The sequence below is a fragment of the Ceratina calcarata genome, unplaced genomic scaffold (assembly GCF_001652005.2).
Source record: "Ceratina calcarata isolate Rehan_Ccalc_2016 unplaced genomic scaffold, ASM165200v1 scaffold127.2, whole genome shotgun sequence".
Taxonomy (NCBI): domain Eukaryota; kingdom Metazoa; phylum Arthropoda; class Insecta; order Hymenoptera; family Apidae; genus Ceratina; species Ceratina calcarata.
Genome location: NW_017133727.1, coordinates 457447 through 473298, shown reverse-complemented (window position 1 = coordinate 473298; position 15852 = coordinate 457447). Strand labels below are relative to the sequence as shown.

Below are 15852 nucleotides of genomic sequence, written 5' to 3'. Positions count from 1 at the left end.
TTACGCATTATAAATAACTGCCTTCATAACAGAAGAAGGCAGGTTTTTTTTTACGATTTCAACATAAATCTTATTATAGAATTTCACAGAAACGAGTCGAGCTGCCATGCGTTACGTACACCGCGAAAGGAAAATAGATTTTTTCGATGTGAATCGCAGTGTCGCACGCTGGTAGCCAAAGGTGCACACGGAACGATTACTAGCTACAGATCAGAGTATGAGTGAAAACTCACGGTATCGTCTCATAAGATTCTTCTTGTACGGTTTGGTGCCGGGCGGTCTGGACCTCGACCTCGTGTTACCGTCTTTCTGATTGTTGTCGGAGCACGAGTCGTCCGAGTCCTCGGAACAGGTACGATCCTCCCTTTCCTGCGAGTACTCGGTGGACGAGGCGGCGACGAAGCATCCTCGTAACCTGAGTGCCGCCGCGGCGTTCCCGTAGTCGTCGATCGGCTCCTTCCGATCCTGTTCCTGATCGTTCTCGTCCCTGGAGAACTCCGCGTAGTCACCCACACGGACGCTCAGGTCCAACGGTTGATCCTCCAACATCGTTTCTAGCTTTGTCAGCCTCGTTCCCTAGCTGCCAGTCTGTCCTCCTCGCGAACACCGATTTACGGCTACCACAGCACAGTTGCCATGTTGATCTTCAACGATTTGTACTTGACACTCGTCCGATACCGTGTAACATTACACTCGCCGATTCCACTGAGGATCCCCCGGCTCTTGACCCGGCTTTTCTCTCCTGTTCGAATTTCACTGTCACTCGAACGGGGGAGTTACCTCGCGTAGAAAAATCACACAGGTTCCGCGGACGGTTTCTCCGATCGAACGGGATCGATGCACTGAACGAAAATATCACCGCGCGTTGCGAGATATATATATATATATATACAAACGTTGTCTCTCGTATTCTACTGTTGGTCACTGGGATAAAATTCGATTGCTTTCAGTGAAATCGGTCGAGCAGAGAGGCGCGATAAAACGGATCGAGCGAAGCGACGAACGAAAGAGAGGGAAGGAGAGAGATATCTTTGTGGGAGGTAGAACTCTTCCGGCGGTGTCTTCGTCCCGTGTGACACGCGTGACGCACAGCGGATAAACTGCCGGCAGCTCCTCGCGGCAAAAGTTCTCGAGACTAACGACGTTCACGCGGCTCGTTCGATGTTTCGGCGTACGTAAGGTTACACTTGTCGCGAGGAAAAACACAGCGAGCCGGGTTCAAACACGATAGACAGAGATCGCGGTTAAAGTGTATCACGTCGGTCCGTCACGAAGACGTATCACTTAGAATCGGTTTGCACGTCGACCATATCACACTTGGCAAAAAGCTCGGTTCGCTTCACTGTGTGACGTGTATATACGGTCACGCGTTCGTACGTGCATACGTACGTAGCCTGCACGCGTGTGTCTCGGACAGAAGTCGGAGACAGAGAAAAAGCGCGAGACAAAAAATTGCCGAAGCGTATCCACGTTCTCCGCACCGAGGCTACGGTCGCCGGTGGCACACTGACTGACTCGGAACCGGGGTAGCCCGCTAGTCCAGACTCGTTCACTCACTACTCCAGACTCACACTCTGACTCCGAACGGCGGACTCGCTCTCGCTCGTGTAGACCGCGCGCACATAGTACAGTACAGTACAGTGCTGTGCCGCGCCGTCCGTCGCGCCGCGATCGGCACTTTCCGTCGACGGGCTTCGGTTCTTTTCGGTCCTCCACAACACGCCTCGGATCGGAGTCGCCGCACGTACTTACACGCCGGCACCCACACACAGTCGCGAGCCGTCCGTCGCTCGAGATGCGCGGATGCGTAGCCTACCGCAATGTTCGAGCCGCTGATGCCACACACCCTCCTGCCGCACAATTTCCTCTCTCGCTCGTTCCCCCTTTCGAATCTTTTTATCTCTTCTTTTTTTTTTATTCCCTTCTTTTTACCACCTCTTTGCTCCCATCTCGCTCGCTTCGCGCGTCTCCTCTCTGCCCTTCGACGCGTACAGCCCCGCGGCCTGCTTCCATCGTCACTTTTCATCTCCTACGCTCCCACTTCTCTCTCTCTCTCTCTCTCGCGGGTCGTAGCTATTTTTTCATCTATTGGGATAGGACACACGAAGAGCGGCTCGCACGGCATTAACCTTCGATCAGCTCGAAACAGCGGGCGTCGACGTGAAATACGAGTTGTTTCAACGGAAGCTTCTTTTTCAGAATAGTCCGCAAGGTCGCAAGAAAATATCTCTCGCTCGCATTCCTTATTTAACGTATCACACGAGAATTCTTCTCACCTCGCAGCGTGAACATTTCGATGAAAGTAAATTTTTAGAACTTCGTAATCGAGGGGTCAAAGTGCCGATTCACATGAAGGTCGCGTAAATAGCAACGATTTTCAGCTAGAACTTCTTTTTGGCTCCGATCCCTGACATTGTCCCCCCGGAGGATGAATTCGAGCGACAGCAGGTTTCGCATAGGAAGAGACCGAAGAACGAGAAACGAGACTGGAAACGATTGCGTATGCACGGTACACACAATAGGTGAACGTGCGTACGAGGTCACGGCGGAAAGGAACTTCCAATTCGACGTCTCGTTGCAGCCGGTAAACACAGGTGCAACGAAAACGTCGGAAGTGTTTTTGCAACGGGGCATGCAGAGCGAACCTTGAGAGTGACCGATTTCGCAACCTCTCTCAGCTCGCCTTCTCTGGCGTCTGGCTTCTATTGTACTGCAACTCGAAATGAGAAAAAAAGAACATGATCTTCCCGCCGAGATCCGAGCGTGCTCGTTGGGGTCACGAGAACATCGGATTAATCCTGTTTTACGGTTCGACTGCTTATACGTTTATCGTGCTGAGAATCGTGGTCCGAGTCAAAATCTTCGAGTTTCTGAAGCATCGTACCAAATATTAATAGACCGACTAGAGGAGAGTTTCATAGGCTCGTCCTATTGCGCGACACGGCGATCAACGTGTTCTGTCCTCGTTAAGTTTTCGACCAGCTGTTGAATCTCTCACGTGACGCCGCGGTTTGTATCACCGCGCAACGACAACGGCTATTGTACATAAATTTTTCTCGATCATCAGCGATCGTCTTATCACCTCGCCATCTCGAGGAATACGCATGCACCGTGCGTGCAGAAACGAGCGAGAAATCATCACGAGAGAGAGAAAAAAAAGGTGCGACGGTGTTCGATAAATCGCGATACGACTCGGCGTTGCGCGGTGCGAGTGCAGCCGCGCATGTTACGTCCCGATGCAGTGGGACGATTTCAAGATTTCATCCTGGAAACGTAACGAGCCGCGTACGAAGGGCTCTCTGAACAACCAGGATCCTTCCTTCGATCCGTTTCCCCGATAAGTGAAAACGGTTTGGCCTTAATTGCACTTCCTGCCTGTCCGTCGAACGCTGCGATTCTATTGTTGCCAAAAAATCTTACCTCAGAACAGAGCCTTTCACGCGCCGCGATCAACGATTTCGTGGAACAAGGTTATCCCGACAGAGAATTCGTTCTACCTTCGCAACGTTGCATTTGCATGCGACAACCCCAATTTCTCGTCATTGCTTAGAATCCTACTTACGTTTAAAGACGTTCGTTCCTACGTTGAGAAATTAATTCATGAGACTGCGACAATATTTTTATTTAATTTAATAGCGATGTCACCGACAGACGGTAGAGAATTATGCCTTCTGTATCCGAGTTTGAAGTCGGAATTTGAATACCGGAGATTTCGGGACGGAGATCAGCACGCGGGGACAAAGGTGATTTATCAGAGGCGAAATTCGCTAGGACCGCGGTGAGGAGAACACGTGCGTTTAAGGGTTCGAGACTCGTGTAGAAACCGCGTTTGCCATCCTCGATTCGCCGTCCCTCGCGGAATCGCCTGGGCTCCGAAGCCGGGGGGAGGACAGGCCGAGAGTTATTTTAGTGCAAAAACAGCCGACGCTGCCGGCCTGGGAGAGAAAACCTCGTAACTCTCGCCGATCTCGGAACGGGACGACGCCCAATCCAGGAAAACTACGATTTCTAATCCATCACCGTGCACCGCGGGTCCCCCTGCGTTTCTTTCACGCCACGAGACGTCACACTTTGTGCTCCTCTGTGACGCTCGCTCTATTTCCGATCCCTTCTACCGTACATTACATGCTATCTGTAAAACTATATTTCTCTTCGAACGATAAAGCGTTCCTCAAACGTAAAGTAAACTAGTAATCACTTTATCTTAATTCAAAGAGAACCGTGTTCTAAATTAGGCATACAATTCTTTAAGAAAACAGTTGGTTCTTCTACATGATTACTATCGTATGAACACGCACACGTGTATTTAAAGAAAGATTTACATATATCCTGAATTTTGAAACATCACATTGCCATTAGTCGGTTCTACTTATTCAGAAATTAAGACACATTAAGCACATTTTAAACGGTGATTTAGAGGTATTTGTTTCGGTGCACAAACCTTCGAGCGTTAAAGCGTTATCGCTCGACGACTTGGTTAGTTGAAGTCTAAGAATTTATGTGATGACGGATAAACATCCCGTCGATACGAGGGGATCCTGAAGGTCCCCATACAAAGGAGTGCAGCAGCAGTCCTGTTCGATTTCGATTCATTCAAATATATTTTTACGATTCAGTGTCTTGTATTTCATTTCATTTTATAATGAAATTTCTTGCATCGAATTAGTTTTCGATGTAAGGCACCCACTTGGTGGGTCGTGCATTCATTTATATATTATATCGTTCAGGTGTTTCTACGCAATCCTTTTAACATGAAAATTTCTAATCGGTATCGCGATTATCTAGTACAAATTCGTAGCTTCCACTTTCATTTTCGCGGTTCGAGTCCCCCTGTTGATTTTGTTTTTGTTCCGCGGCACAATTTCCACGAGCCGGTGTGTCGCGTTCTCTTTCCTCTACTTTCTACCGAACAGAATCCATCAAGCCTTTCGACGCATCGATCACTCGATCCGCGGGTTTTTCGCTCGCGATACGCGAATATCGGTCGGATGACAACGCCGGGGCGGGGAGGAGTGCGCGAGGGAAAAGAGAACGCGAAGACGTCACGAAGAGGGGAACGACGAAAGAGAAATTTCCTTTTTTACAGGGTAACGACGTTTCCTGTCCGAGCGACAGCGAAGAAAGTGTATCTAGGCCTTTTTTTTCTTGGCCACGTGTTTTCCTGCAATTAGAATGTCCAACCTGCCGCTTCTACTAAAACCGTCACCACGTACTTCTCTGCTGACACGCATTTTCAGAACGTGTCTTCTCGTCATCAACCGTGAATACCGTATTGTACCTTCAAAACATCTTTGAAAATATCTAATCTCTGGATGAACTTCTCTGTTTTAAACCCATCTAACTATCTGTTGCCAATACAAAACGTAGTCACGGTGCGTAAGAAGAATCTGAGGATAAAGAAAGCGAAAATGATAGTGAATCTCGCTGAATTTCGATTCGACTTTCGTTAGGACTTGGCGCTCTCGAGACGTCGATGATTTAATTTCTTGTTATCCATCGGTAGGCGAGGTGAAAGAGACGAGGAAGAGGTATTAGCCGGCGATTCAGGCCGAGACTAACGCGCACTTTTCCTCGACTGCACGTTTCTCCCGTCGCCGCGGATGATTTCTTCCTCGGTCGCACTGGCGACTTCTTCTCTCTCCGGGGATCAGAGGGGAGCCAAAAAGGTTTCTCAAGATTCGCCCCGATCGAACGACGCCGCATCTCGTCCTGGTGCCACGACCGGTAGTCGTCGTTTCGAGTCGATTAGAATCAGGAGGAGAGAAGAAGGTTTGCGGCCGGTTCCGCGGCCGGTTGCCATGCCGAATGAGCCACGCTCCAAGTGCCAGAAACCGTGAAGCAGGCCTCCCGTGATCGGGACTTTCCAAGGACACGAGGGTGCGCGAATCCGTGGCGTGTGCGTGCCGCCTCGTTTTCCTTTTCACGGCGAGGAGAATCAGTGGTGCAGCCGTTTGGCTCGAGAAAGAAAAGTCAGCCGTCCAAGCGAAATCGCCGCCACGTTCCATATACCAAACGCATGCACGCCAGCCATAACCGCCAGTTTCCCTATCGCGGAGATTTTTCTCCTCGCGGATCGGACACTTTCTTTATCGCCGTCCATATATATCCATAATCCAATTAAAAGTGCGATCCGTGTCCAAAGATAAGGGCGATCCGCTTTTACTATGCAAACGATCGTTTCGACCGCGAGGAAGAAAAGGCGGACGAATTGGAAAGATGGGAACGCGGAGTCACGTTCCAGTTATCCTTTAATCTAGCGAAGCACATGCTCGTTTTTTCTTTACGCGACACGACGATCAAGAGCACGAAGAAATAACTCAATCCGGGTACATACGACGAGCACCGAAACCAGAAGAGGCAGGAGAAGTCATGGAGTATCACTTCGTGTGGCCGTAGGAGGAGAAAGGAAACGGAGGGAAGACGAGAAGGACGAAGCAGAAGAAGAAGAAGAACACGACGACGACGACGACGACGACGACGACGAAGAATCCCTCTTGGCTCACGTCCGCGAGAACCGGAAAGATTCCCTCGATCCGCTACGAACGGCTTCCAAGGTCCGCACTCCGTATTCGAACGACCCTAACACACACGCCTCGGAATACAGGCATACGTGCACGCGTGCAGCGCGCGCGGACACGCAGAAAATGCGCGCACACGGATAAGAAGAGTACGAGAGAGCAGAACAGAGCGCAGAACGGAGACGGTGCGGCGAGTGTTCAGGCACTCCGCGCCCTCTCACACGCGTGCTTCAGACGCACGTCCGGCCAAACGAGCCGCGAGGTTATTGTTTAAAGCGTTCCCCTTTATTGTGTCTACAATGTGCTCAGTCACACGCGGCCGGAACAACCAGCCGCCACATTGCTGCCCTCCTTGTCGCTAAACGCTCTTTTTATTTTATTATTCTATTCGGTTGCCGCGCGCTCTGCACCTCGCCGCCCGCTCCGCGCTCGCCTCCTCTCTGGGCGTTGCCCGGCTACCAGCCTTGCCCGCCTGGACTGTTCACCAGGATCCTCTTAATTACGCTTATCCACTCCTCGACGATCATTTAAACGCGCCTGCTACCGTCCATAAACCACCAGATACGCTTGCGATCCTCGGACAAAATCGGACAAAAGGTTCGTTCAATCGTACCTTCGTCGAGTGTGACGCATGAGGAAGGCAATTTAATTTTAATCCACGTTGCGGATCGAAACCATTTTGAAAACGACACGGTAAAACCTGTCTTCATTTTCATAATTCGGGAATTCTGAGTTCTCGCGCGGATTCAATATTTCCCGGAAGATCGAGACTGAAACAAGACGACAGAGGAGGATCGTAAGTCATTCGCGCGGCATTAATGCACGAGAATAATTCGTCGGTACCCGGGTACGAGGGGCCGCAATGTTTTATCGAGACCGCATCTCTCGCGGAGGTATACCTACGCGCGCACCTGCGCTCCAAACCAGACGACAACGAGGACGAACGAGAGAAAGAGAGAGAGAGAGAGAGAGAAAGAGAGAGCGAGAGGTAAGGAAGGAGTCCCTGTGTCGAGTGGGTCCCGGTTTGTTTCCAGGCAACGCCGCGGACACTGAGGCAGGTCCGGGCCGGCGATTATTGCTTAAACATTCGTTATTGTGTCTACAAAGTCGATCGAGAGAGCAAAGGCTTGGCAATGTTCCACATACGAACGTAGCCGACTCCGTGTGCAATTCTATGTCCCTCTCCACCTCTCTCGCGCTTCTCTATATATCTCTCTCTCTCTCTCTCTCTCTGTCACGACGCGTCCCTTGATCTTTCTCTAGGCCGAACGCCGCTTCTTGGCAGGAAGTTGAATCGCATTTAATTTACCATACCCTCGCCGTTGCCCACAAATTCCACCCGCGGCTATTTATAAGTTCACGGCTATATTTAGTCATACTAACACTTGAGTCACAAGCCCGACTCGTGCTATCTAGGAAACGGAACGCGAAAAAACAGCTTCTCGGGGGGGAATAGTTCGAGTGGAGGTCGCGATTATAGATGAACCAGGGAGGGAACGCGCTCGGGAAGAGGTTTGCCAACTGGCGAGCCTGTAGCGATCGGAACCGAGGCTCGATCCATACAGGATTTCCCTCGAGATCGCCGATTTTCTGATGCGACACCACTGTTCCGCCGCTTTCTTTATCGCTCGACGTAAGAACAAATCGTCCTCTACGACGATTGCCTTCGAACATTACAAATCACTGGAAGAGGCATCGAGCTGTTGGACCTACCTGTGTATTGTGCTAGAACAAGCGGGAATAAATCGCGAGGATGCACCGAGGTGGATACGTGTGCTACGTGGAAATAACGTCGGGAAGGAAAGGGGGAGAGGACGGCGGGGTGGGATGTCCCGATCTCGGCGAGGATCGAGAATGTCCTGGAAAGCTTCTGGTCCCGGCGGTGGAATCTGACGCTCCGGAGGCACACGTCGAGTCGTCGGTACTCAAAGATCGTGTCGTATCTCTTTCTGGTGGCGACCGCAGCGCGGGTCGAGAGGAGGAGACTAAACGGACACACGGACACGCTAGAGAAGAGGGAACACGAGCGCGGAGTCGCGTGCATGCATGTGCGAACGTAGGTATGTATGCATGTACATTATCCTATAGTGGTTCGGTTGCATATGCACGTCTCGACTTGGAAAGGGGAAGTCATCGACGGCGGAGGATCGAGAGAACGAGCTCGAAAGCGAGTTCGAAGAGAAGTACGTAGGAGGAAGAAGACGGGGAGTCGCAGCAGCAACAGCAGCAGCAGCAGCAGCAGCAGCACCAATACAAACACCGGCAGCATCGAAGAGGAAGGTGGAGGGTTAGGTGGCGGTAGGAGAGCTAGATGAGGGGCCGAGAGGGAGGACGGTCAGACGGACGGACTCTCGAGAGGTGCAGCGAACTCTCCCAAGGCCTGCGTACCCCCACCGAGCGTGCAACTGCAACTGCAACTCTCGGCGCTGCGCGAGTCGAAGGAGTTCGAGCCCGCGTATTCGCCTGAGCAACGATGTGTACACGTTTAACGAACGCACCGTGTGTGTACGCGCGCGCGCGCGCGTATACGCTGTCTGTTCTCTTCTGTAAAGAGAGAGAAAAAGCGGGAAAGGACCGAGAGACACGGGTCTATGTAGCGATCGGGGAAACAACCGGACAAGAGGGAGATGAACGAGATGGAGGAATGGACGGTCTGGTTGAACGTAGAAACTGCTGCTACCGAGAACACCTTCCGCGAGCCTTATTTTTCACATCCTGTTTCACCGGCGACCTATTTCTAAGCCGATGTCCTGATACCTCGGAAAAACCCGAGGGGGAATCGACCGGCCAGGAAGACTTAAGCAGGAACGTCTTAACCCTACCAGATCTATCGAATAGGTGCACGTTCTCAAAGAAGTTAGTTCTCACAGTGAACAGGCGATGGACTTAAAATCTAATGTAGAAATATTTTTGATTCAATGTATCCCCTAACTGATTACGATAAAGACTGCTTCCGAAATGGTCGTTCTCAATTCTTCACCCTACTCTTAAGTTTTCAATGAAAAACCTAAAGTTCATCATTGCAGAAGATTCTCTGATCATTACTAATCTCTAGTACAGAGGACCGTGCAGAGTCGGTGACTCGTCGCATCCTTGAATTCGCATCTCCCGTCGAGTCCTGCACACGTTGCGCGCCTGTTCGACCATTGACGTCACGGGCGAGTGCAACGGCGGCAAGGCGCGAGCCGAGCCGGCGAACGTCCGACGAATTTCAATCTTCCCGGAACGATTTCGAACGCGTCGCGCATTTCCAATCGGCTAGATGCGTCGCCGCAGCGCGTTGCGCCGAGAGGAAAAGTGAAAAACAGACGGGTGAACGGCAGGCGGGAGGAAACGGGAGACGCGAGTACGTATCCAAGTAAGCGCGAGTCCCCTTCCGTTCGCGTGAAAATACGCTTCATTTGTGTCACGGTGCGCGCCCTGCCCGGCTGTCATGCACGCTGCGTCATGCGACGCGGTTAAAAGTGACTCAGGTTTCATTTCCTACTTCTAGTCGCCGCGGCTAGTCGCGAGCAACAGATAGCGCGAATCGATAGCGTGCCACCTTTTTTTATACGGCCATTGTACTCGGTATAAGCATGAACTCGGTGCGAAAGTATGCATCAAGTTCGTTCTTCCAGGCAACAGTCTGCGGATTTCACGCATTTACTAAAAAATTGTATTTGCAGGAAATATAAAATATAGATATGTGCGTATATACATATGTATATATCGTTCTTTTAACGTTGCAGCTTTAGAGTTAAATCCTAGTCAAATTAGCGATACATTTTGTAATGTTATTTCAAAACTGTTATAAACCGATGTAGCAGTAATAAATCCCCTTGAATTTCCAAAAGCTTAAATTAAAAAAAAAGTATTCAAAAACGTATGGAATATAAAAAATAAAATGAATATCGCTACTTTTAAAGGTTTAAACAAATTCCCATAGAAATTTTAGTTTTTAATAAGTGAGAACGATTTTCTATTGGAAACGATGGAAATAAATATGCTAAAGATTTGATCGAAAATATGATGCAATTTTATATTTTCAAAAATACCGTGTGTTTATCACGGCTTAGTCGTGCATCGTTAAATCCGTTCGCTGGCGTAACCAGTCGCGGAATTTTCGATTGGAGAATTAATGAGACTTGTTAATAGTAGGAGTAGGTTCGACTGGCAGTTCCAGTTGTCTTGTTCTAACAGCTAAGATGATTTAAAATATAATTGATTCCGGTTCTTCGATCGCTTATTCCGCAGACGCTCATCGCGAAGTACGTAAGAGCGAGGAGGCGTTATCGTCTTCGGTCCGCCGCAATGTTTGTTTGCTGCACGGCGTCTCCCCTCGCCGACTGGAAAACTCCGGTAAAAAACTTACGCTAATACGAAGATAAATACCGCAAGGAGTGACAGGATTGCGTAATGAGGTCGCGTGCGACGCGTGCGTTGATCGTTCTCAAAAACTCCGATCGTATCAAAAACGAGGACGATGAAAGGCAGAGATCGTCTCAAAGACAGACGTGTTCGAGAATCTAACATATTCGAATAACTAAGAATTCATAGCGGCAACTGTATCGCCGTTTCTATTACGAAACCGATCGGTTCACACGTTTCGTCGATCGAAAATGTAAACGCATTTGCCGACGATATGCAATTGTAAAATAATGTATCATGGAATGTATAAATAAATACGCATGGATAATGACCGATTACACACTGACGAAGTGGTTAAAGAAATCTCGCCAGGAAGTAGTTGTCTCTTTCGAGTCTTCCTTCGAAGCTGGAATCATTCACGTCCAACTTTCCGAGCTGTCGTAAAAATAAATCGTGAGAACGATTCTGTTTTTCAAATGCAGTCGTCGCGTCGAAGTGGCACGCGAGAACTACTCGATCTCCAATAGAAATTGACGTTGCTAGACGTCAGCTACTGTGGTGCGAACCGAAAGTGAGATCGAGATCACCTGTGCGTGAGCACACGGCCAGAACGCAGTGGATCTGGCCGGCGTACGCACAGGACTCTCGTCAAAGATGTACGTATATGTACCACAGTGGCAAGTGGACAAGGCGCGTAGTGGCTCCGACACGAGACCCGTGGCGACGTTTCGGGCTGGAAAATACACGCGATTCTTCATTACGATCAGTACACGCGTTCGCGCTCGCCACCGCGTATGCACGCACGTGCAACGCTCGCTGCATGCACGTACTACGAGCGGGAGCGAGCGAGCGAGCGAACAGCAACGAGTCGTTCGCCACGCTAGCCCTGGCCTAGATAAGCCGGCTACTCGGCTTTGCATTGTTGCATCGCTTTAAGCTCGACTCGCGCCCCGCCACGCGCTCTATCCTCGTCCTTTTCCTACTTCGATCAGTCGATACGATTCGCATTCCTTACAAGGTACGCCAGCCCTAACCCGTCGCGATCCTAATTTTTCGTTTAATCACAATGCATTCGAGGGAATGGTCGGATCGGAGCGAAACGGGCGCTCTCGAGTTGCTCGCTAATTTCCGTGACTCGTTCTCGTGACACCGTTTCGCTCAGCGTTATCGTCGCCCGTTCGTATGGTAACGAAGCGAGTCGATACTCCGTAATCTGTAAGTAGCGATGTTGCGCAACTTTTATATATTCCTTCTTCTGCCAGCGCGCAGAGAAACGAGAGATGCGTTCGCTTTCTATTGTAATCAGATTTTATTGAAAACGAATCGCTCGAAAGAAAACGGGCGACGCGTACACCGGAGGGAAACGAAAGGAAGTGGAAAGAAATCACGGTCGCGGTGCCTTAAAGGGGATTCTCCACGGTGAGAAGTTCACTTAAGATCGCGTGAATCCATGCACCGCAACAGAGCGGACAGTGAAACTATGCCACTTTTTTCTCCGACTCTTTCCTTTTCTTCGGGTATACGAGCGGGCAGGTACGTCGGCGAAGAGACCGGATTCACCTTTCCCCCAGCGGCGAACCCGTCTCACCGTGGAAGGCCACTTTTCCCCGAGGATGTGCCAACGAAATCGACACTTTTTGGCGAGTAACGCAAGAAACTGGATGCCGCGAGATACATTACGTTTCTTTATCCGTCGAAAACACGTGTCACCATTAATAGATCTATTAAGAATCGAGCGTTTATTTAACGACAAGACCGTTTCCTTGATTAACACCGTTAGTGTAGTTGCGATACGAGCATGTTTCTACGGAAGGGTCGAGAAGATAATTGACGGAATCGTTTTACTGCATAACAGCGGATAATTATTTGTAATGGAAGAGAAGCATGGCCTGAGCTCGAAGACGGCCGAGTGGATAGGTGGTACCCGCGTTGGAGCGCGCATAGCCATCATATCCGAGATGTATAATACCGTAACCTCGATTTCAATGAAAACGGTGTTACGCCATTTTGCCTGTCAGTGAAATGCGATCTATTTTCACGGAATTCGCGGGCGGCTCGAGTGATTCCCGCCACGTTTCGCTGCTTCTCTCTTTCCCTCGGCGGCCCCGCGCGCTGCCGTGCGACACGATAAAAGCGGCCGTCGAGTGTTTCACTGCACCGCGCGTGCCTATTTTCCTCGAAACAGCCAGACAATAAAGAAAACGAGCGTCCCTTTTTCAATGCCTAGTTCTGTTTTAGAAAATATCCGAACGATCGAATGGAATTGTCCCGTTCGCCTCGTCGTTTTTCAACGGCGGCGACGTAACGCGACGGGAATTAGGTCGAGTCGACGCGAAATCACGAAGCTTCGTAATGACTGTGCTCGTGATCGCGCGATAATGCCGGAATAAATACGGTTACCTGCGAATGGCGTTACCTCGCAACCCGCGCGATTATTAACCGGTCAATGTACCGATGTACTCGTAGACGTATATCGGCCGGTGTGAGTCGTCAGTATCGTTATTCGATAATTAACGAGCCACGCTCGCTATCGTTTCCTAGACGAAAGAGTCGAGTGGCAAAATTGATTAGAAAACGTGTGTACATGTCGTCTCGCATCTAATATCGCTGACATCGAGCATCGGCGTCGATCTTAAATTAAAACGTGACGAAACTCGCGACGTTACATTTGCATAGCTTCGCGCGTCTACCCACGAAACGAAGTATTCGAAAACAATCAGGCTTCCTGTATAATTAACCAGATTTATGAATTCCTCGCTGACAAAACAAAACGAATGGTCGGCACGATGATACTTTTCATTTTAATTTCAAATCTTCGAGGCTAGACAAGGAGTTAAGAGAGTTATATCGATAATGAAATTACCAATCAGATTCTGATACAGTTTTTATCGTGAAACACTTGTCAATCAGATATTGCCCAAAATTTTTTTAATAACAGTCAAAGATCTATTAAAAGATCCAAATCTACGTAAATGGACAAAGGAAGCCAAGTACAGTTAGTAACAATGAAACTGAGCCAGCTCAGGCTTGTGTTAGTTTCCTCTAGAGCAACAAAATTCGAAACGACTAATAAGTCTACGTCTTATTTTTCAATGCTCAATCTGACATCGATACTGTTGGACTTTAACCCAATTTTGATGCGTCAAAGACGTAGACAAATTAAAGTTAATCATCCTTTCGTCTACTGATGTAAAGATAGAACTCCCTTAAAACGTTTCCATGACTCCATTGATGAATTCAATCTTCGATACATTCGCGGAATTTCTCTAGGAATTTCTTAGCGATTGAAATAACATTAAAAGACGTGACCGATGAAAAGAAATTTATACGATGAATTAAAAAAAGGACGAAATACAGATTAGAGAGGAGGAGATTCTCGCTTCGTATTGTTCGAGCTGGCGCTCGGTTTTTGGCGGGATGCAGCAACGCGGAGAGCGGTTCGGTTTTGCGCGAGTCCGCGCGCGGTGCATCGGAGGGACGCATGCGCCGTTCGTTCGATGCACGTGGTAAGTACAAGTATGTCAAGGCGCGACCTGAATATTCCTACTCTTAGTGCCCCCTACCGTAACTCCGTGCCCGTTCCCTCTCCTCTCGCGTGGCCGTCGCACCGCGCCGTTGCTCCACACGCTTGCACTCGCATGCAACTTTCCGCCCTCTCCACGGAACGACGGCGCGTTGCCGCGCTGCATCTACCTGCGCGAACAGAACCGAGAGAGAACGCTTTGTCGTTCAGCGATCACCAACACGCACGTGCGTATCCCGAAGAGCCGGAGCCGATCGTTCGTTCCTATGCACGCGCGGCGACGCACGACTTTTCTCCGATGCATCTGGCAGACGCGCGTTCTATCTCTCCTCTTTCTCGTATCCCGCGGTAATTCTCGTCGACCTACACGCTTCTATGCCACGTAGCGAAGGCCGGCTCGCGTTCCACCCTCTCTGGGGACGTAAAAATAACGATTCGCGACCTTACCGCCTCGAGACGCCGCGATCCCTTATCCTCTTCCGGCGACAAGATTTCCTTAGAAAAAAAATCATTTAGCGTGGGCGCCACTTTGAACAGATGGGTAATTGCGCACCGGAGCGCTAGACGCACGTTCGGAGATTTTCCTGTTCAATAAGTTCGCACGAATGTAGGTCGAGAAATTCTTACATAAAAACACAGTTGGACACCGTCGTCGTCGTCGTCGTCGTCGTCGTTTCTGTTTACGAATGGAACGTTCGAGGCTGATCTCCGATATCCCATTTGAGATCTCATTTCTATTCTCGGCCGAGTCGAGTTTTCCTCGTCGATTTATCACGGAAAAGGAAAGCGTTGCGCTATAGGTGTCCATCGATCGATGCGTACGACTCCGTTCAAGTCCCCTAGAAAACTTGTCTCTCCGCGAAGGGCTCCTGTGCGCGCTACTCTTTTCCCTCTCACGCCCGCGACCCCAATTTCTCGCTCGTTTAAACCTCCACACTTCGCTTGAACCAATGCTAGAAGACAATACACGCGCGTCGCTTCGGTGAAATTCAAACAGGGGAGACACGCGATGGGGATAGTCTTCAGGTGCCGTTTCTATCGTACCCTCGTATCTAAATGGTCACTGTTCATCATACGAGTTTCGAAAGTATTCTGAATTAGCAACTGTTTCAACTGAGAGATATTATTTAGTCCAGACTAAATCAATAAATCAATTATATAGTTATAATCACACGATGTAAGTCGATATGCATTAATTGATTATTCTGGTATTTCATTAGGTGTTTTATAAGAATTTTTTATTTGATCGAGTTTATTGTACTAATGCATGCATTTTACCAAATCATTTTTATGAAGTCCTTTAAGGGTGAAACTTAAGAAAAAACGAATTTTTTCGAAAGTTTATACCTTCAAAAATATCATACTAAAAGTTGAAGGTCGGATCTCAACTAGTTTTCGAGTGGCAGCCTTCTAATAGTATTAATATAACATAAGTAATAATGTAATAGTTAATACTTTAAA

General features: G+C 49.1%; 1 protein-coding gene and 1 long non-coding RNA gene across 8 annotated transcripts in view; one reads left to right on the top strand and one right to left on the bottom strand.

Moving 5' to 3' along the window:
- The window catches only part of Eip74EF (Ecdysone-induced protein E74), a 132635-nt gene that overhangs the window by 46822 nt on the left and 69961 nt on the right, over positions 1–15852 (bottom strand). The window contains exon 1 of one of the 7 annotated variants that reach the window (XM_018030527.2): positions 234–1611. The exons of the other annotated variants lie outside the window; for them this stretch is intronic. Within the exon in view, the coding sequence (XP_017886016.1) occupies positions 234–549 (316 nt within the window). The 5' untranslated portion in view covers positions 550–1611. Of the gene's footprint in view, positions 1–233; positions 1612–15852 lie in introns of those variants that run through there. 7 annotated transcript variants of the gene reach the window in all.
- LOC113464730 (uncharacterized) overlaps positions 1–15852 on the top strand; it is an 85154-nt gene that overhangs the window by 47474 nt on the left and 21828 nt on the right. The window lies entirely within an intron of this gene.